A 20,427-nucleotide genomic window follows, 5' to 3' on the forward strand; every position below is an offset into this window, starting at 1 on the left:
ACTGGGCGACAACAAAGGAAATTATGGAAAAATCAAACAAAGTAAGATTCATACCGTCCGATAAACTGAATTTACAAACCAAATTCGTGGACTACAACAAACAACCGATCAGTATACTGGGAGCCCTAAAAACCAATCTGAGGTCAGCGGGCTGGGAAGTAAAGGGCGCCACCTTTCTGGTATCAGAACGAAAAACTAGATGTATCATGGGACTAGATTTGCAAGGAAAAGTGGGAATAGTGACTACACAAAAACCAGCGCCCAAGGAACTCACCAGGTTTGACGTGCTCATGTGCGAGCAGTCAGAAGGTTGGAAAGAAAAATTTTGCACTCAATTTAAAAACCTATTTGAAAGACAAGGCATTTCGAAAAATCACGTTGTCAGTTCAAAATTTAAATATCCATTATGTCCGATCCAAGAAAAGGGGAGAAGAATCCCAATTCACATACAAGATAAAATCGAAAAAGAAATTGAGAAGTTGTTGACAGAAGGTCATATAACAAAACTTGATAAATGTACAAGTGATTGCTTTATCGCTCCGATTGTGATAACAGTAAAGAAGGACGACTCAATAAAATTGGCTATGGATGCAAAACCAATCAATAGACAATTGTTCAAAAACAAATACCAAATGCCAAATGTAGATGAACTCATTGATGGGGTAAGCCAGATCGTAACTGAAAACAAAAAGGGTACGCTATATTTTTCGGTGTTACATTTGAAATATGCGTACAGTCAATTAAAATTGGCTGCAGATACAGCTAGACAATGCAACTTCAACATTGTTGGTGAAAAAGCAACTGGAACCTACAGATTCCTGACAGGGTTCTATGGTTTAGCAGATATGCCAGCTGAATTTCAAAAGGCTATGGACAGAACTATCAACCACGCTAAAAACACGTTCTGTTTTCTGGATGACATACTTATTGTGTCAAAGGGAAGTGAAATTGAACATGCAAATTTGGTAGAAGCAGTATTAAAAAAATTGGATGCGGAAACTTTGGCGTTGAAATTAACAAAATGCGATTTTTTCAAACAAGAAGTGAATTGGTTGGGTCATCATCTCTCAGAGGCAGGAGTTAGACCAAAAACCACTAAAACGGAAGCAGTAGTAAATTTAAACCCGCCGAAATTGCTTAAACAGCTAAGGTCATTCCTGGGAAGCATAAATCACTTAGCTAAATTTATACCTAACGCAGCAAGTCTGACTGAAAAATTAAGACTACTTCTAAAAGAAGAGAATCAAAAGAAACAGTTAAAAAACATGAAATTCCCGGTGAAAAAATTTGAGTGGGGGGAGGAACACATCGTAGTGTTTAATGCTATAAAAGAAGCTGTGGCAGGTATAACAAAAGTACATTATTACGATGCGACTCGAGAAACACGAGTTAAATGCGATGCTAGCCATGATGGGTTAGGGGCTACTTTAGAACAACAAAATGATGAAGGCCTGTGGGTCCCAATTTCATTCGCATCCCGATACCTAAATGCCCAAGAGAAAAAATATTCCACAAATGAATTGGAGTTATTGGCAGTTGTTTGGGCAGTAGATAGATATAAACACTACCTCCTGGGGACAACATTTATCATTGCAACTGACCATAAAGCGTTTACAACAGCATTGGATGTCAACAAATCAAACAAGACCTACCAATCACGTTTAACCCGGTGGGTTGACCGGTTACTGCCATATCAGTTCAAAATAGTTCACATTCCGGGGAGGGACATGGGCATAGTTGATTATTTATCGCGTGATCCCTTCAACGATCCCTGGCCCGAATCAGAATTAGACGAAAAGTTTGTAGTAGCGACAATAAACTCCTTTCATGAAGCGTTCGACTGCTGGAACAGTAGGCTTAAAGAAATTGGGTCGCTCAAACGGAACGAAAACGTTCTAGAATGTTCTAGAAGGAATGCTAAGAAACAGTCATCAAGTAATGGTTGCTATAGCAACCAAAACGGTCAAAACCGAACAAAGCTCGACCGGAACGAGAGAAAACAGTTTTCACGACTGCAAAAACAGCAAAACACAACAGTTCAACATAAGCAAATCACTTTTTCGTCAAATCAATCCAACAAACAGTCAGTCTTAAATAAATTCAAAATCATAAAACAACCAGTACCGGAAATTGAAAAAAAAACAGACTCAAGGATCGAGATGTCAGGAAACGGAAACAGATCATACGACTGGTGGTCGAGCCCACCACAAGAATGGCGCAATGAGGAGCGCGAGGAGAGTCTAATGGACCCAAAGTGGAACCGCTCACTATCCAACACAAATGAACTTTCGGAAGAGGAGGAGATCAGAGAGACAGTTCAGCGTACAAGAAAAATAATTCGAGGGGGCCGGAAAAACAGAGATAGCTCCGACAGTGAAACACGACATGCATCACGGGTGAAATGGCAGCTGGAACCGGATCAACAAAGAGAAGCGGATCAAAGACTACTCTCATTCTGGCAGCTAATAGACGGAGAAGACAATGTTCAGGAAAATAGAGAACTGGTGGCACACACCCAAGAAGTCAAGGACAGCTCGGAACACAAATCATGTTCAGCATCGGCGGAACGGAAACTCAGTGAGGTGCAAGTAATAGAGATGGACCTAACAACCACAGAAGAGGCGGAGAGTGAAGAGGAAGTGTGCTCAATAGAACCGCCAAAGGGACTGGGAAAAACGAAACTGCAAAAGCAGCAACAAGTAGAGACCTTGGACAATCTAGCAAAACTGTTCGACAAAAGTTTACTAGCAGAATTGACCACAGAAGACACGTGGATGGACCGCCTCAGACGAGTGATCGAAAGAGGGGACAAACAAGGATTTGAATTGATGGGACCTTATACAAATCCGTTGTGGTCACAGATGGCAGTTCAGGACGACTGCATCTTGGTGAATAACCGGCTAGCAGTTCCAGTACAACTAAGACAAGCTGTCCTGAAACGAATACATCGAGGGCATCCAGGCCAGGAGGTTATGTTGGGAGCAGCGCAATATCTGTGGTGGCCTCATATGAATAAGGACATCGTGAATTTGGCAGAGGAGTGCCGTAGCTGTACCAGATATGGTAAGAATGTTAAATACCTTATTTCGAAAAATTCGTCAAAACCACTGCCACTGCTCACGCAGCCGGGACAGGAGGTACAATTAGACTACGCGGGGCCTATAGAAAATCAAAAAGGAAAAAAAATCTACCTTTTAGTAGCTATAGATCGATTCTCAAAATTTCCATCAGTGAAGGTTACGAAATCCACAAGTGGAAAGTGCACAGTAAAATTCTTGAGATCATATATCGACACACATGGAGTCCCTGAATCAATTCGTTCGGACCAATTTTCAGGCTTTAAGGGGAAAACGCTAAAAAAATTCTGTTCGGAATTCAATATCGAGCAAAAATTTTGTCCGGTGGGGGACCACAGAGGTTGTGGTTTGGTCGAACGTACAATCCAAACTATAAAAAGAAGACTGGGAGTGATGATGCTCGAAGAAAATAATAAATCAATCAAACTATGCCTCAGCACTATAATGAGAGATTTACGGTGGAACAAGCAGAAAACATTTCAAGTATCCCCGTTTCAAGCACATTTCGGCAGACTACCAAAAACAGAATTTAAAATTGTGAGGGATAGGTTTTTAAATATTTCTGATTATTTAGACAAACAACACTTGGAACGCTCAGCACTGACGGCCTCCCAACTGAAACGGAGAATTGACCAGTCGAGAGAGAATCTCAAAATAGTGCGCAAGGGACAACTTAGCAGGGATAGAAGCCCACTGCACAAGCAGCAGTTAACATCGGACAGAGACAAAGAAAGGGCCAAAGCTCTAAAGGAATTGTTGGAGGCGAACGCCCGTTGGAACAACGAAAGAAGGGACGCGGCTAAAAACGATATCAGGAAATTAGTGGACGAGACAGGGCTACTCAATCCCGACCTTCGAAAGGAAATGATCTACTCTTGGGAGAAAGGATTTGTGGAGGACAAAGTAGAAAATCAATGTAAATCACCACCCAAAACAATACTCCGAAAGGACCCACTAAGGAAAAGCGGACAAGCCTTAACCAGACCACTAAAAGGGAAAATCGCTTCAGAAACGGACTCAACAATTAAGACATCGGCCGGTTCGATTTATAGGAAATCGGACATAGCACAATCGAAAACGGTACTGACACAAGAAAATCAACGAAGCAAAAGTAAAAGTCCATCGTTGGAACCTACAAAAAAGTTTAAGAGAATCAGTTCTCCAGAATTACTCGAGGAGCTGGGCTCAGAAGACGAACTTCAAGGAGAAATGGAAATCGCAGATGCAATGAATCCCACAGAGCGTTTTCAGAAAAGCCAAACAATAGTTACTTCTAAGGACACAGAAGCCGGGGGAGGTCTGAATCTAGCAGTCAAAAGAGCAAAACCCAATTTGGCGGGCCCAAAATCAACTATAGAGGAAAATAACACAGACAAGCTGGAGAAGAGCGGAAAGGAAAAGAAAGGCCGAAACAAGCAGCAACAGGGGACAAGCCAAACTGCGACTGCAGCCAACCCAGAACAGGAGCAATCGACATCTAAGCCGGAAAGAGTAGACACCAAATTTCAGTCCAGTTCTACGCCAAAGGCTAAACAGCGGCAGAAATTGAAATGCATTGACTCTCACACTCCTTTAGAAGACATAGTCGACACATTTCACAATCGCAATTTAGCACCGTCCGAATGGGAGAAGTACGCGGACCAATTGTTAAAAAGAGGAGTACAGCGAGTTGCGGACGATATTCGAGGAAATCCACAACAAAGTTCGGAAATGGACACAAATTTCGAACCACCACAAGGATTTTCGGACGAATCAAGTACGGAAGAGTCAGGTGTTAGACGAAGCTCCAGACAAACGAAAAACAAAGAACCTAAACGATTCGGAGATCCGATAAAGCACTCAATTAAAGAAATATCAGAAAATCTCACAGGGGGAGGTCTTTTAAAGGAGGTACTTAAAGAATACAAAAATCAACTGAGAGATTTCAAAGATCGAAACGACAAACCAATGGAATCAAAAGTGCGACGACTCGAAAGACATCTGTTCATGCGAAAATTCAGATACGCTATACTAGACGAGGGAGTCGATTGGAACCCGAGTTGGGAAATGGAGCTGGAAGAAAACTGAAAATTCCTTAATCTAAAATCGTCAATAAACCAAGAGACTTTCTTTGAACTGAGTATATTGAACTCTTTTTAAATAAATTATCCTACTTATGTTGTATAATTTATTTCTTCCACCGAGGGGGGTGTGTCATACCGCTACTGCAGTAGCAGTATTTATATACGTATGTACAGCTAACCTTTGGTGCTTAATCATTACTGTATGGTATGCTCAAGGTCATACGTGAGTGATGACACTGAGATTAAGCGAGAGATCAGAGTTCGTAACATTGATCTAACTCTCAGTACAACAACAAAACAAAAGAATAAGAAAACCTAAATTCAATAGTAAAAATACAGTATTGAATTACAACTTGTTTTCAACCGATATCGCAACGCATATAACAAGTGTTAATGCGATTTACAGGATACCTTAATGAGGTCCATCACATTACAGACAGTGAAGAAAAACAGTTTTTTTTTCTACAAATAATTTGAATTCTACCAAAACGTCATTGCAAGTTTCACTTATTATTTTGTTCACTTATTATCAATTTGAAAACAGTTTGTAAATAGCATTTTCTTCCGGCCGCTTAAAAATAACCAAAAGTGAACTCAGGGCGTTGATGTTTTTAAGTAAAACAAAAATAACTTTCAATTTTTTCAAGGTCGATTTTTGTCAGAAAACAGAACTGCGAGCATAAATTTTCCTATTTTTTTTGAAAAGCGGGAAAAAAATAAAATAAAAAGAAGCATAGTCATTCAATAATTTCAAAGTAGAAAAGTTCAAAGTTCGATTCTACAGTTTCCGCTTAACTTAACTCATCCCTAAGATAACTTTTACGACTAGGCTAACAAACTTAAATAGTTTTGAGCTTGACAGTTTTGCTCCCATGGCTCCTTGAGATACCATATATTGCTCAAAAGGCAACTTGACCCAAATTTACGACTGATTAGCACTCAAACAGATTTGCCTGACTTTTATAAACTTTTGAAGCGCTTGATTGACTCAACTAAGGTAATCATTAAGCTAATTTTAGTTGTGAGAATACAAGCTGATAAAATCGATGCCGTTGGGGTCTGACTCAACAGAAAGTTGGGGTTTTATTTGATCTAAATTATGAGTACCTAAGTGAATATGATCTGATTATGAGTTTAACGAGATGTTTTTTTTCTGTATTCAAACTAATAACCAAATTATTACTTTTTAAAAAGACACTTTCGATTACGCCTTGAACACTACTCGGTGTTCAAGAAGTAATCGTTTATAATTGAGTTTCACTGACAGTGTCCACAAAAATAAAAAAAAAATCGATTATACTCAATTAAAAATGGATTTTAATATTACTATTTTTCGAGGAAACAAAATCCATTCTTAATCCATTTTAATCCATTTTTTTTACTTTTGTGGAAACTGACATAAAACTCAATTATAATTGATTTTTCTCACTTTGTTGTGATGCGAATTCCAACGCACCTAAAGTCTTTTCTACGTTGTAAACTAAAATTGGTTATTTTTGATTATTTGAAAAATTTGATATATTTTTTTCCTTTTTATGTTACTCAATAGCTGAATTCTGTTCCTTTCAACAATTACCCGCTTCCATCCCCCACCTGAACCAATCCCAACCCCCAACCCTGCCTCCACCTGAACCAACCCCATCCACCAAATGAATCCCAACTGAATCCCCCCCACACACACACTACACTCACACACACACACACTACACTCACCATACCTGAACCGGATCAGAGAATGGGAGGGGGTTCAAGTGTGGGAAGGGGTGGGGGCAAAGAGGCAAACGTTGGAATGGGGGTTGTAAGGGAGCAAAGGGCCAAATGTTAGGGGAGAGAGGTCAACAAAGATTTTGCATGACTCATTTGTTCCATGCAGATTATCTTGCAAAATTTTGCACGACGGGAAACGGAAATAAAGTGGAAAAAAATACTTGTTTTATTATCCATTATAATGGATTTCAAGTGAATGAATTTTAATGCATTATGTTTTTGCCAGAAAAAAATGGATTTAAATCCGTTTTTTTGCCCAATTTTGTTGTCTAAGATTAACATGAGAATCGATTATATTGACAATGTTTTAGACCACAAAAATCCATTATAATCATTTTTTTTTTTCACTTTTCTTAGATGCGCAGAATTGTTAGTATTCTTAGTAGCTTATCTTTACTATTATTCTTCAACTCTTTTCTCTTTTGGGAGGTATTGGTTTAAACTCACTGAGACAACGACACTGAGACAATTTGTCGGGAATTTTCCTTGGCAATTCGAATCACGGCTGAAGACGCCGCTTTTAAACGATATATATGATGATATATATATCACTCAACTTTCTAAAAAATTTCTGTGGGGTACCTGAAGTTGCCAGGGAAATTACAGCTGAATTCAAAGTTGGTTTCCGCTTCGTGGTCGGAACAAAAACTGTTTCTAAGTCCCTTTAAATTGCAACTCTTTTTGAACCTTGTCCTATTGACTGATTAAGTGCCTTACCGCAAGTGCATTTGGAAATTGGAAGAAGCTCGTTTCATCAATTGACCCACAAACTGTTCCCTGCATTTTGGCGGTGCCCAGTTTGGAAATAGTAACCACGGGAACACACGCTCCTAGTTGAGAGTTAGCATCGAATCTAAAATTAGACCTATGAGAGAAAAAAGTTGAGCAGAAAAGCTTCACAATCTTCAAGGGCAATTTCAAGTTTTGACTATTGAAAATTGAGGTGTCTTTGTTTTTGTCCGGGGTGAGCCAATTTTTAAACCCTAGTTTTTACTGACGAGTTGTGGCCTAAATTTTCCCCCGGAATTTTCGTGCAACTAATTACTGCGAAAAGGTTTTAAAAATCCACAAAAATTAAAGAATTCGAAATTTTTTGATGAGTTTTCTAATGGTACGGGGGCGAAACATGTGCAAGAATTTCAACGTACCCAACAGGGTCCTGTTTGGTCCAAGTGACCTGAGAGGCGAAATTTGGCTCTGCCAGCATCGTGTAGTATTCTCGTGCCACGACCAAATCCGATTGACTGTCCATTTTGTACCAGGCGCCGAAATTGTCACAAGCCACCTGTCTTGCTACTGAATCCTGATTGGCTAATCCGACTGAGTAGACAAACACTCGAACTTGATTGGTTGACAGAGAGTTGAGATGTTTCACCTGGTTTAGGAGGGTCAAGTCAATTGTGTGGTCGATGATCAGAAGCAGAACTTTGACGCATGCTAAGGAAAACATCAGGAAATGGACATAAAAGGTCATTGGCAACTTATCGCTTACTAATTTTAAGCCCATTGTATTTTTTTACATATGAATTGTGTGCTTTATTGTCAATCAATAAATAAGAAAAGTGACGCTTATTGTTTCAAACTTATTGTACTAGAACTAGCATGTAAAAATTCCATTTTACCTTTAAACGCCTCAAAACTTCCCTTTGAATGAAGGGCTGGGAGTGATTTAAAAAAATTTCCCTGGTTTCAAAAGGGTATTCGTTATTATGTTCACTTTTTGGGGTGGGTATTTCCGTTCTCGGAGTCATAAAGTTGGTTTTTAAAATGATCCGATGTCTATGTGTACCATTTTGTTGGTAGCGGTTGTCGCTGTTGTAGTTGAGTAGTTGGAATGCCCTCTCCACCATAGTTGAGATCTGATTTCCCTCTGTTACTCCACTCTCCGCAAATACCATCTGCTGTCTCACACGAGCCCTGTCTGCTTCTCGCATCTGAAAGTTTAGCAAGTTGCAGTTCAACGAGCAGTCACTAATAGTATGAAAGATTGCGGCACAATTTTTGTCTGCGTGTTTTCAATGCCATCAAAAATTGATTTTTTCGAGCTCTCCTAAAATTAAAAAACTCAATTCTTTTTCATTCAACTTTCACTATTTTTCAATAACAACTAATCCATTGATACTTGCTCCTTGAGGAACGATACGTGATAATACTTCGACCAAACCATACATAAGTTTAAAATTGATAGCGCTTATTATGAAATTTGTTTGGCAATGGGTCATAATGTTCACCTGCTCTAGTTGGAAGGGCATGGATGGGCTTTCAGTATTAACAAACTGGAAGAGATCATTGCTCGTGATTGTATCGAAGAGGGCAAGCAGCAGATTAGAGAGAAGAGAGCTTGATTTAGTCCCTTTATTCGAGTGACTTGCTACCAGAACCACTCTTTTGGCCGGAGACTGGATAGAGGCAAACACCTGGAACAAAACAAACAAGGTAACAAAATAATTTTAAACTTAAATTGAAATTGTTGTTGATTTGTCATTTCATCGAGTAAACCTTGTTGATGAGCAAGCAAACATTTGACTGATGCACCAGTAATCGCCGTATTATTTGCCTATTTTTAAATCTACAAGATATATACCCGCGTGTTTAAAATACAAATTTAGAGCCATCCATATTAATTTTTTTAAACAAAAACTTGACATTTTTTTTTCGGAGACACTAAGCATTATTAACTTGAATCTTGTCTAAAATAATGTTAGTTAGTAAAAATTCACCCTCTCAGTTGCACTGTCATGAACTTTCGGTTCGTTGCAAGATTCTGGGTCGGCCAGTGTGAATCCAGGGTAGCTCCTAACGAATCTAGTCTTGGAATCCAAGTAGTAGAGCCACTTAAACCGAGATCCACTAGAGAAGGCCTTCTTCCAGTTCACTTCCAGAGCATTGGTCAGACAAATGGAGTCTTGCAGACTTTTCTGAAACAAAAAAAAACGTATTTTTATGAATCTTTGAATGCGTGAGCAGAACTCATGTCAGATCTCAGAGTTCAAACAAGTCCTTTGTAGAATGGCAGAGAGTATAACACCTGATTTGGCAATATGTGACCACCAACTGAGTGACCACCATGTCATTAGATCAAAAATTGAATGCTTATCATCCCGAGTGATACGTACCGTGATGATAAGTAATCGAGTTTTGACCTTGTGACGAGGAAAAACATTCAATATTATGGTAAGAACATGTGAATGGTTCGAAGAACTTGAATTGCGATAAAACTTGAGATCTGCTCAATATTTTCCATATTGTCGGACTGTAATTCAACATTTTTTATGTAGAACTCACCCTCTCTGCCTGAGTTGACGTGTTGAACTGTGTCCTAATGAGATGCGCCTCTTGACTGTACTTAATAGTTGATGTCCTCCAGGTGACTTGTCCTCTCTCAAGAGGGTAGTGAAGCAGTTGGTGGTCACTGTCATTGTCATCCAGGGAGGAGAGTTTGGCCAGGAGAGAGTCCAGACTACATACGTCACATGTTTGGTCGTCGAAGGGACAATTGGGATTCAAGTCCACTATCTATGAGAAAAAAAACTTATCATGAGATTTAAACTTCCTACTAAAATCAGCAAGCATGTGTTAAAAACGAATGCCGGGTTTTTAGCTCCTAAAACTTGGCCTTACAGCGTGTGAGTCTGTGAAATTTTAAACCAAAAATCAAAAAACTGTAATTTCGACATCTTGAAGTTCCAGGAAAACAAATTGCGCATGAACGAGTGTGGTATTTTTTCTTCGTTGTATTCTCTTTTTTTCACTTATTTCGTTTTAGTGCCAATTACAGTTCCATATTTTTACTCACATTGAGATGGTGCTCTGCTTGTATGGCCATTGTCTGCAGTTCCCCTTCTAGCTGCTGTCTCAGTTGTGATGACGTCATCTTGTTCCCACTCAGACACCTGCCCTCCTCACTCCGGATCGAGTCGAGGGTTTTAGAACTTCTAGAAGGAACAGTTCTGCTTGGACAAAACGGAATGCTGCCTTTTTCCTAATAAAAAATAAATATTTTTATCTATTAGAGAATATTAAAGAGTATTTAACCCTTTCATTTTCAAGTCCATTTATGGTTATTGATGCTATTGATTTTATTTAATCACGAGAAAACCTCTATTGTGCCTCTGATTCAACATGCTAACTTAAAATCAGATAAAACATCATTGCATCAAATCAATGACATAGTTCAATGACATAGTTAGTCTAGCTTGGGGAACGGCCAGAAATTATAAGCACAACAATATATCTCAACTAAAGCAAGTAAAACAAACCAAAACAGTTTTCTGATCATTTCCATCAATTAAACTCAAATTGACATTGAGGCAAAGTGCCCCAAAGTTATCCGAGTAAGTTCCAATATGCTCCTGTTTACTCCTTCTAATAGATAAAGGCGTACATATTTCGGCGCTTTCCACCACTTTCGACCTAAAATATAAAATAATTTGCATGAAAAAAAATTTAAAAAAAAACTATATTTTCTAGTATTAATTTAAAAAATTTAAAAAAAAACTATATTTTCTAGTATTAATTACTTGTCATTATGTAGTGAAGGATACATAGTGAAGGATAACCCATTCTTGTCGGTATCTGAATACATTTCGACATATTTGAGCGCTTTGTCTGCAAAACAGTTTCTGTCATCCGTTATAAGTTGCCACTCTCCACCAAACGAACAGCTGAGTTTCTTCAGAGGCCTGTTGTCCATTTTGCTGTCGAATGAATAGACGAAGAATTTCCGATTGCTTTTTCGCATGGTTGTTTCCAGAGTCGATGCTAAAATTAACTTTACTTTTGTTGTATCTTTGCTTACAGTTTTGACAGTTGTTAAACCTTGCTGCACTCAAGCTGAGATTTCAGCCCCACAGTTTCTTCTCATATGTGGGTCGAAATCAGCGAAGGACAACCCTCAGAATAGTCAGACTAATGGTGAAAACTGGAGCTACACCAGGGGCGGATCTAGGATTTTCTCGAGGGGGGGGCGGATTTTCAAAAAAAATTCGAAAATTTTGACGACCTTTTTTTTTAGGTCGATCAGATTGATTTTCCGAGCTCTCTCAAACCAGTAAAAAGACCCTGTTTTGGCCAAATTTTATGCGCCGCAGGCAATTTTTTGAAAAAACAGGTTAAAAAAGCCGTTTTTGGGCACTTTTTGGAAAATTTTGACAAAAAAAAAACGCGTTTTTTTGGCGCGCGCTCCCCCTCAAAATTAGTATATATTGGCGCCAAAGGCGCCTTTAGAAAAATTTTAGGGTCGGTCGGCCAAAAATGGTTTTCTTAAAAAGTACCAAAGGGGGACCCTTTGGGTTGGCAGGGGTTCGAATCCCTGAGAGAAAAGGCGTCCGCCCCCCCCCCCTAAATTCGCCCCTGATTTAGGGGGTGGGAAGGGAGGGGAGGGGGGGGGGGGGGTGATGGTATAACTGAACAAAGAAAAGATCCAGACTTTGATATTAGCAATATATAAGATGAACCCAAATTTGTTTAACTTTGCATGAAAAAAAATTTTAAAAAAAAACTATATTTTCTAGTATTAATTACTTGTCATTATGTAGTGAAGGATACATAGTGAAGGATAACCCATTCTTGTCGGTATCTGAATACATTTCGACATATTTGAGCGCTTTGTCTGCAAAACAGTTACTGTCATCCGTTATAAGTTGCCACTCTCCACCAAACAAACAGCTGAGTTCCAAACCCCCCGCCCCCCCCCCCCCCCCTAAATCCGCCCCTGAGCCACACCATTCTCAAAACTAAAATTTAGGCTTTACTATAAATTCCATTCTGTACTTTGTTCAACCCCTCTCTTGGATAGTTTTCTGACTTATAAAGATGCATATGAATGATTCGTATTTTTGATGTTTCCGCAAGCATCATGCTCACTTTTGGTAGATATTTGTTCAAAAACAAAAAGCAAGTAAGTGCACACTTAAAAATTTTCCACTTCTTTCCATCCATGTCGCGCTCAATTTTTGTGCTAAAAATCTTTGCCGAAAGATTTTTGAGCTGATTATTTTTTTCGCTGATTTGATGAATAATTTTCTGACTTGTAAAAAATCTTTTCAACTAGCAAAAAAATTTGAAATGAGTGAAAAAAGTTTCACTAGTCTGGCTGAAAGGTTGGAAAATTATAAATAGACAGAGCGGTTAGGACATAAAACATAACTGTAAGAGAAACAAATTGGATGGAAAAATTGATTAAGAACTGAAGAAAGTGCCAAAAAATCACTGGTGGTCGAATGAAAATCACTGGAACCCACGAGAAAATGGAAATAGCAGAAAAAAAACGATCTGTGTTTTGGCTTTTTCGACCAGTATTGGGTGTGTTTTAACCTTGTTCGCCAAAAAGTGGTACGTTTTGACTTTCTCAACTGAAGTAATATACTTAAATTTGCTCGATACAACTCTGACAGGTTTTTAATGACTCAACCGAGTTCAGTCAAGTCTCAATTGTGTAGAATTTCTCAGTCGAAGATAAAATAATACACCTTTACTCAGCCCAGCTAGATGATGTTTCAACCGGCTCACCCAAAATCCGGTATGTCTCGACTGTCTCGACCCACTCTACTGAGGTGAAAACGTTTGCTTTGAGCCACTATAAATTTATTTTATGGCTTAGCAAAGTTTTTTGGGCTATGTTTATTTTTTTGAACCTCAAACTGGGGTGCTAAATTTTGTTTTGTAAGAAAAAAAAAGGAAAATACTTCATGTAGATTTTTTCATTAAGAAGTTTTGCTGGATGAAAAGTTTTAATCTGTAAACTGAAAATATTAGTCCTATAAAAAAGTTTTTTGAGGTAAAAAAAACTGTATTGTGAAAAAATTTTTCAAGAAATACTTAGTAGATGTCGTGATCTGCTCTTGCAAGACCACATAGTTCGTTCAGTTTTATTCCTAGCGATAATTCATGGTCAAAATAATTGCGTAAAAATTTTATTGTTTTTAAGAACAGATCACGCTATAAATCATTTTTTTTCTCAAAACCAAAAATGTTCAACGCATATTTGTTCGTTCCGCAATTTTGCTGGCTGCAAGTAGTAGATTCTTTAAAAAAAAAATCTCCTGAAGGAACCAGAAACGGTAGTACCGTAGAATCAGATGAGAGCTTTTTCTTTAATTGTAGAATTAGAAAAAATATTCCATAATTCGAATTCTCTAATGATATTTGGAAAAAGAAGGTCAACCCATGCGTTGAGTTGAGCAATTGGTCAAAATTTTTGATTGTATCGAAAATATTTTTTCAATCTTCTTAATAATTTTCTCGCTCACGAAGTGAATGAATACCAACTTTGATAACGTTGCACCATTTTAGACCAATATTTCAACACATTTTTTTGCTTTATTGTTGATTTTAAATTTTTCGAGCATTTTTTTGACAATATAACCATTGTTTGTATCCACAAAAATTCCCACAAATTTTTTTTATTTCTGCAAAAAATGATTTCTCCCAAAACCAAACGATTGAGAACAATGAACTTTGACTGTTAGAAAACTACAAAAAACTACAAATTTGCAAAAATCGAAACTACTACACCGAGGTCACAAAGCATAACACTTTATTGAAGCTTTGTTTTATACGTTGAAAGATAACAAAAGATAAACAAAACTGCTCGTATCAGGACAAAGCCATGAATTTACGGGCTGCCTTTTAAGGTCTATGGAAAAGTAATTATAAAAGTTGAATACAATAGAAAATAAAATGAATTTTGCTTTTCTATTTGAGATTTATTTTGTGAAATTAATCCCTCCACACGCCATATAAAGTACAAAGTGATAATTCTTGCTCGTAGTAATATATCAATTACGGCAAATAATCTTCCTTCAACCAATTTGGAACGATTTCTTAGACAGATTAAATCTACGCCTTGCTTCTACTCGACCGTGGTTAAACTCATGGATGTGCTCGTGATTGAATGAAATAATGGTTTCGTCGCAAGTTATACGAATCATTGGGCATGCATGTGAACGCCATTTTGCACAACGCCAGTGAGTGGTAGATTTAAAGACTCACTTTTTAGTGAACTCGTGTCCTTCCAAGATAAGTAACGCTTTGCCTTGTTGAGTTTTACCGTAGATATGTGTAAGGATAAATCTTTGCGTTGTGTTTCATTATCAAAATTTTCTCAATTATGACTCCATTAACAGATTGAAAAATAAATTCTAATCCCTAAAAAAGAGTCTGTTATCATTAGCACTAGCTCTATATGGCGTCTCGAAATATTGTAGGCAGTTGACTTGGGTCTCTTTTCAATTGCAATATAGATATATGCACCAATCTCTGGTAATCTATATCATAAATTAATTTTTAATCCTCTATGGGATATTTTAATTGACATGGGCTATATTGGCATGGGCTATTGTGCCCATTGGGATATATTGGTATGGGATATTTTGTAATGGGATACTTTCGTATGGGATACTTTATTCTGTCACCAGAATCCAAACCTCTGTTGGCAAGCTCGCAAAACTGTTGATATGATCATTTTTTTTTGTTTTTTATGTTGCTTGGTCAGTTTTTTGTTCATTTTTGTACTTTTATGGGACTGATTCGTTTTGGACTGTTTTCTATCATCGAACGATAATGCATGCTCATTTAATTAATCAATGATGCTCGCAAAACGAATTCGACAATTAGTAGCAGAGATCATTTTCTCTGAAAACATAAATTAATAAACGTTTGATTTTATTACTATCCAAATTATATCATCAATAGAAATGAATGATTACTTTGCAAAACCTACAGAAGTTTCCGGTCTCAAGTATCAGAGTTTTTTTGCGCAGAATTCTATGAAATGAAACTCTTTGAAACGTTGCCCTCTTCTGTTTTTTGTCGTGACTTTTTCTTGGAATATCAAATTACGCTTTTGGTTTGCATGCCTTGAATCTTCGAGAGGACAAAGTGATGTTCCAAAAACATAATTTTGAATAAAATACATCTGGAAAAAGCTTTGGTTTAAGTTAGATTGTTTTAGAACTTAATTTGTTGAATTCAGCTTGCAAACAGGCAAAAAAATGACGTTGTATCGACTAGCTTAAAGCTCAACTTGTATAAAAAATTTTAAATTGAAAATTGCATCGACTAGCATAAAAATCGAAACAATGTCAAAATTCAAATATTGTCAAAAATAAAAAATTCATTAGACCATGTCAACTATCCTCGTTAACTATGCTTGTTACCCACCACCCCCCCTCCCCAAGTTCACATCCCGCCTCCCCTGTTCAGAGCTGGGAAATTATTGGCTAACTTTCAGCTATGCATATTATGTACACTAGTTTCTAACAATTTTTTAGTGATGCCTGAATTCTAGCTCATTGTAAAAGATATTAACACATGTGAACAAGCAATGCACCAAAACTATTTCATCATCTTTGACTGAAAAAGGAAACAAAATCAACCATATTTGACATTTTATCGTCCTTACTTTGATCTTCTGCTATCTTTTGGGTTGAAGTTTGTATTAAGAGGAGTTCTCAAGTGCGGTTTGCGGTCCAAACTTACACATACTTATCATAAACTCCAAAAGTGAAAACTTCTGAGAGGTATGAAGAGTTAAAAGCAATTGCAGTCGTGGTACATGATTAACACAGAACTTTGCTGACGCCTATAAACTGAAAACTAAATCATGGTGTGCGTTTCAGCGCCGGACAAAACACCTTTACAAAAAACAATCAGTAGTAATAATTAATAATAAGTTAGCTTGTTAACTAGTAAGGCGAGCTCAACAGATGAGCCAGTCAAAACCACTTGTGAACAGAGTTGAAAATGAGATGATTTATGCTATTAAGAGAGTTTGTTACCATTTAGTAAGTTTGTGAACCATTTCTCAAGTGAACAACAAACTACACAATTTTGTTTGCAAATTGCTCTCTGAATAATTTGAGTTGACCAGTTTTCTGACGAAAAAATAAATTGCTTGAAAATCATTGGTAGTTCATCAATCAATCAATCAATTGTCCTCGTTGAAAAGGTAAACAAAAGAAGGTAAAGTTTATATTCTAAGCAATTCAAATCAAAGTGAAATAAGAAAGAGCTTGGGTATTCAACAATTTTTCTCGTAGTAATCTGAAAAAAAAATAAAAATAAAAAGATATGTATTAAATCAATCAACATTTGTGGTGAAGAAAACTAAATAATTTGGGTACGGTTTTTTTTCTAAAACACTTCAGACGTATTATGAATTGAAAGTTGTGTAATTAAGTTAGCGATTTCATACTCCACGTTTATTTTAAAAAGAGCCTCGACATAAAATCTCCTCCGGAGCTGTAATTCATGCTGAGCAAAAAAAGTTTAAATCTCAACCTAAAAGCAATCCTCTATTTTTTCCCAAATAGAGTCCCGGAAACTTCAAAAAATTTGGGTCCCCTTTGACATTAGTTTACGACATCCATGGGCACATTCGGCACCATTATAAACTGAACTTGTGGGAATGCAGAAGCCAAAAAATGCTATTGTTCGCTCAAACTCCTTCAAAAAAGAATTCAAAACTTTAATGTGGTTGTGATTGTGAATAATACCCGATCGACTTACTCGCTCGTTTTTAGACCAAAACTCAGATATCTCAACCAATTTTTCTCGGCATTGAGAAAATTGTCCCAATGCCGAGAAAAACTGGTTTCAAATTTTTGATTTTTAGTTTACTTTGTTTGAAATTTTTCTGTGTCATTTACTCGATGCTCGAACTTTTCACTCGACCCATTTCGATGATTTTTTTGTGGCATTAAAATTTGAGTGAAAAATAAAACAAGGAAAAATATCACACCCAAAAACAAAATCCTCTCTTAAGCTGGAATCATTGTAAACAGAAAACAAATTTGGGTTTTGCTGGGATGTGATTCCTTTTTATATCTATTCTAGTTTAGCTAAATGATTTATGTAATCAATCTAACAGGTCACGTATATCTGACCTTCACTCTTTCATTTTGTCCGGTGGAGATAATGCTTCGTCAGTATTTTAATGCTTTAACTTTAGATTAATTCACTTTTATCCTTTTATTCTTTTAACTGTATGAAGTAGAATTAGCTGCAACAAAAAAAAACATTTTTATCATGCTGTATAATTCGTGCAGATATACAATAATTTTTTTGGTTTTGTTTTTCATTTTTTTTCGTAAATTGGTTGAAATTCTTTTCAATACCTGACTTCGGTTTCGCAATTTTCGAAATTCATGATGTGCTGATTTTTTGTTCGGTAAACACTGCTTTTAATGGGCGGAATTTATTCGCTTTCTGTGAGATTTTCGCAATTTCTTGGAATTTTTTGAATACACTCAGTGCTGATTGGCTGAAAATATAATTCAAACATTCGGTCCCTGCATCATGAGGGACACCACCGTATTGAGCGTCACACAAAACTAAAAGTAGCAGTTCCTCCTATTTGAGGAACAAAATGAGAACTAAATTACAACTGGAGTTGAGACAAAAATGCAGTAAAACTCTGTGAGGCGAGAGGTGGCGTCCCTCGTGATGGAGGGACCGACCGATTGTTAGAAAATATTTAGTTGACATTCACTATCTAATTGCAGTTTTTGTCATAATTGTTTTGTGAACAAGTAGTATGGAGCTGATGGCTAGTGATTAAGTCATTGGCTCTCTGGTTGAGATATTTGATGCAAACCCCGTGCTGACAAAAAACCATGTGAGTTTGGAAAGTAAGCGCTCGTGAAACCGCTTGCTAATTGCTCAAAAGCATGCATTCAATTGCTGTCTGTGTGTTTAGGTAATTAAAGCATGTAAAAAAACGAAGAAAAACTTATCAAAAGTGGAATTTTCTTTTTAAAGAAATAAAAGGGCCTTGAAAAGAGAACAAAGTTTTTAAGAAACTTTTCAGCCCAAATATGCCAGACAGCTCAGCATAATTAAAGTTAAGACACTTTGGCTACTTTCAATTCAAGACGGCCACTAATTTTACTTTTTTTATAAAAAAAACTTTTTGATCAAATGAAAACTTTATAGCTGCCGGATAGTTAATTTTTGTTTTGATAACTTTTTTGTGCAGCACTTACCTATTTTCTGATTAAAACATCTGTCGGTCAAGAAGTGAACAAAATCAAGACGGCAACGAGACTCGTTTCGGGTTTCCGTTTTGCTCAACACTAGACCAATCAATTCAGCCACTTTGTGTGAACTCAGAAGCCAATCGAACGTCAGTTGAATGAATGAATCTTGCTTCAAATGATTTATTACTTCGGTCGACCCACGTTCGGTCTGAAAGGAAAATGATAATTCAGCTATCAACAATTGAGGTTCTTCACAAAGTGTGCCTCAAATTTATCGAAATGTCGCGGCACTACAAAAAATATCATGAAACCGATTTTAAAGTTGGATTGCGGTTTTTAGATTCTGGAGAGCGGCCAATTAATTCTGACTGGGCAGCTTTGACCTTTACCTTTAATCTGCAATAATAACCCCAAGCGTATCTAAACACACTTTTTCACCCAAGTGGAACAAAATCTGTCGATCAGTTATGAGCTTGTTAATATTTTTCCACGTCAACAGTCATTAAATTAGCCGAACCCATTCTAAAGTTTGTTATTTTAAATTAGAATAACCTGCTGGTACTATTTGGGCAACCCCTGTTTCGTCAGAGGGGTTTCTATATTCCGGTAATGGAATCAAAACTTTACCACATTAAAAGCCGCAAATTGGCTTTGAAGTAATTAAGTGTAGAGAACCTTTAGCGGCATTTTCTTGTCATTTTGTGACAAAATTTAAATTAAGTTTGACTAATCCAAATGTTATTGTTTTTAACAAGAAATTGATGAATCTTTGAGACCCCCAAAATTGTTATGATTTAATAAACTCGGAAACAAGGTCGAAAAACTCGTACAAGTATGCAATAATGTAAGGTTGAATTGGTTTATCAAGACCTGAAAACAATTGTAACGACGCATTAAAGTGTCAAAACAATATCATCGTGATCACCAACATATGCCATTCGACACTTGTTAAGATACTCCTTTCGGGTGATTGAACTTGAAATTGAGTTAATTAAATTAAAATTTTGGGGGTTGCAAAAGTAAATACAAGAAGTAAGAAGTGTCTACGGAAGCTTCAAAAATGATACGTTTTTATGGCTTCTTCGCTTGTCAGACCCAGCTTAACCCTGACACATTTTTTTCTTGGTTTCAAAGTAACAAAACCCGAATTTTGTCCATTTTGCTCTTGTTTTGCAGCAGATCCGATATCCAGTATTTCTTTTTTCGAGTAGGTAGGTAGATTTTCAAGGTAATTATACATTTTTTTTTAAAAATATAGTCTTGGGCAACTGAGCAAATGAACAAAACTGTCTTCACTCTAAGTTCATTTTCTCGGCACCTACTCAGATATAGAAATGAAACTTTGTTAAATGGTTGGTGAATTACTAAAAAGCATATATCAACATGGCAAACCTTGTTGGAGAGGTGTTCTATAGAAAAAAGACGAAAGCGTGCCGAAGATGGGCGACCGCCCCATCAATTTTGGTTGCCAAATTTTTTCCAAAGGGTCCTGGTACTAATTTTTTGACCCGCCATAAAATGATTTTTAAGGTGCTTTGGGCG

At 37.1% G+C, this 20,427-nt stretch overlaps 1 protein-coding gene across 1 annotated transcript; it reads right to left on the reverse strand.

Annotated features, from left to right (window-relative positions):
* Positions 1 to 6,705: 6,705 nt before the first annotated feature.
* Positions 6,706 to 19,081, reverse strand: LOC134841767 (uncharacterized). Its single transcript, XM_063857803.1, has 11 exons — positions 18,892 to 19,081; positions 11,428 to 11,668; positions 11,167 to 11,320; positions 10,704 to 10,889; positions 10,193 to 10,423; positions 9,628 to 9,825; positions 9,139 to 9,324; positions 8,697 to 8,841; positions 8,056 to 8,344; positions 7,625 to 7,760; positions 6,706 to 6,822 (listed from the first exon to the last, which is right to left on the reverse strand). The coding sequence occupies exons 2-11, from the start codon at positions 11,646 to 11,648 to the stop codon at positions 6,706 to 6,708; spliced, it is 1,863 nt and encodes a 620-aa protein (XP_063713873.1). The 5' UTR covers positions 11,649 to 11,668; positions 18,892 to 19,081.
* Positions 19,082 to 20,427: the final 1,346 nt, after the last annotated feature.

Source organism: Symsagittifera roscoffensis, chromosome 3 (assembly GCF_963678635.1).
Source record: "Symsagittifera roscoffensis chromosome 3, txSymRosc1.1, whole genome shotgun sequence".
NCBI lineage: Eukaryota > Metazoa > Xenacoelomorpha > Acoela > Convolutidae > Symsagittifera > Symsagittifera roscoffensis.